Source organism: Salpingoeca rosetta, assembly GCF_000188695.1.
Source record: "Salpingoeca rosetta unplaced genomic scaffold supercont1.32, whole genome shotgun sequence".
In the NCBI taxonomy this organism is placed as follows: Eukaryota; class Choanoflagellata; order Craspedida; family Salpingoecidae; genus Salpingoeca; species Salpingoeca rosetta.
The window spans coordinates 201,054-203,180 of record NW_004754902.1 but is presented as its reverse complement, the minus strand read 5'-3'; the positions used below and the strand labels follow the sequence as shown (position 1 = coordinate 203,180).

At 52.5% G+C, this 2,127-nt stretch overlaps 1 protein-coding gene across 1 annotated transcript in view; it reads left to right on the top strand.

The window, feature by feature from the left end:
• PTSG_10021 (uncharacterized protein) overlaps positions 1-2,127 on the top strand; it is a gene marked incomplete at its 5' end in the record, with an annotated part of 6,417 nt that overhangs the window by 2,636 nt on the left and 1,654 nt on the right. Inside the window, 6 exons of the mRNA XM_004988879.1 lie at positions 170-289; positions 452-519; positions 714-820; positions 1,102-1,204; positions 1,519-1,614; positions 1,894-2,008. Of these exons, the coding sequence (XP_004988936.1) occupies positions 170-289; positions 452-519; positions 714-820; positions 1,102-1,204; positions 1,519-1,614; positions 1,894-2,008 (609 nt within the window). The remainder of the gene's footprint in view (positions 1-169; positions 290-451; positions 520-713; positions 821-1,101; positions 1,205-1,518; positions 1,615-1,893; positions 2,009-2,127) is intronic.

Sequence of the window (2,127 nt, the reverse complement as noted above, 5' to 3'; positions counted from 1 at the left end):
GTGTGTGTGTGTGTGTGTGTGTGTGTGTGTGTGTGTGTGTGTGTGTGTGTGTGTGTGTGGAAGTCGTTCCTGCGAACTGGAGCGTGAACAGTTTCACGCTCATCTCACATGACTGCGCACTACTGCACTCACACACCCTCTCGTACTCGTACACACACGCACGGATAAGCTGCCGCGGCGCAACGAGGACTACGATCAAATTTCGCGCTATCTCCACCGCACGGACGACCTCTTTGGCGAGAGGAAGCGCAAACTGGAAGAGAGCGGTGACCTGACGTTTGTGGTCGAGGTGAGGTACCATGATGATGATCATGATGATAATGAGGATGATGGTGATGACGTTATCTGTGTCAACTGAAAACACTTCAGCGTGTTGGCTCTCTGCACCCACCAACCACACCGCCATCATTCAACTCATCCACCGTCCACCTCATCACCACCATCGCTGTAGGTTGAGAACCGCCACGATGCCGTGTTCTGGTTTGGAGACCTCAACTACAGACTGCAGCCGCTTGACGAGTGAGCACAACGCAGCAGCAGGGAATGCGGGGAGGATGTGTGTGTGTGTGTGTGTGTGTGTGTGTGTGTGTGTGTGTGTGTGTGTGGCGACGTGCAGTCTGCGCTTTCTTCTCTTGCTTTTACTCTGCCAACACACAAGCGTGCACACTCGCCTGATCATCACCATACTCACTGCGATGCATTCTCAACTTCAGTCTGGACCTTCGAAAAGAGATGCACGACATTGTGTGCAAAGAGATTGACCGCCAGAACTGGGAGGGACTCATGGACTTTGATCAGCTGAAGAAGCAGCAGAAACTCGGTCAGGGTGTGTGTGTGTGTGTGTGTGTGTGTGTGTGTGTGTGTGTGTGTGTGTGTGTGTGTGTGTGTGTGTGTGTGTGTGTGTGTGTGTGTGTGTGTGTGTGTGTGTGTAGTGTAGTGGAGTGTAGTGTGTCCTTAGCGTTTTGTTTTCTACTGCATGTTTGGTACGCCTTCCCTTTCATGCCCTAACCTGTCGCCATCTGCACGAACTAACACGAACGTTCAAACACTTTCAACACCCCCCCCCCCCGGCTTTGTCCTGTCTTGTTTCTGTCACGTCAGGGCTGGTTCTCGCTGGTTTTGAGGAGGAGGAGATTCGGTTTCCGCCCACATTCAAATTCGCCCGCGACCCCTCCTCGCGCGCAGCAAAGTCAGGGCAGGAGCGGTGCTTTTGTTTGTTTGTTTCTTTATTTCTTTGTTTGTTTTTTTTTTTGTATGTTTGTGTGTGTTTTATGTGTGTATGGTTGTATGGTTGTGTGTGTGTGTGTGTGTGTGTGTGTGTGTGTGTGTGTGTGTGTGTGTGCCATGAATCATTTTGAATACTGGCAGCGGTGGCCGCCGCCTTCCTTGCCATTGTTCGCTTCCTACCACACCACCACACACACACACACACCCTTGTGATGTGTGTCTTCATCGCCTCACGTGTCAACGCACGCACCACACTCGCTCCTCACACGACCTGCCACACCTCCTTTGCAGGGACGTGTACGTGTCCAAGCGCGTGCCGTCATACTGTGATCGCATCCTTTACCGCGCAAACGAGGGTGCCACCATCACTTGCACAGACTACACATAGTACGTGGTAGTGTGTGTGTGTGTGTGTGTGTGTCTGCTGCCTGCCTGTGCGTGTGTGCGTATGTGTGTGTGTGTGTCTGTGTCTGTGTGTCTGTGTGTCTGTCTGCCTCTGTGTGTGTGTGTGTGTGTGTCTGTCTGTCTGTCTGTGTCTATGTCTGTGCGTGTGTGTGCATGTGTCTGTGTGCCTGCCTGTCTTTTGTCAACCATGTTTGCGAAACCAAGTGTGTTTCTCTGCCCTGTATCACATCAACCTCGTTTCGTCACCACCACCGCCAATAGCAACGGCGACGTGACGTCCAGTGACCACCGCCCCGTCATGGCCTCGTTCGAGCTCAACGTTCCCATGGTCTCATCCCTCAAACGCCACACGCTCGCAAAGCCGCGTGCTCTCAGGGTGTGTGTGTGTGTGTGTGTGTGTGTGTGTGTGTGTGTGTGTGTGTGTGTGTGTGTGTGTGTGTGTGTGTGTGTGTGTGTGTGTGTGTGTGTGTGTGTGTGTGTGTGTGTGTGTGTGTG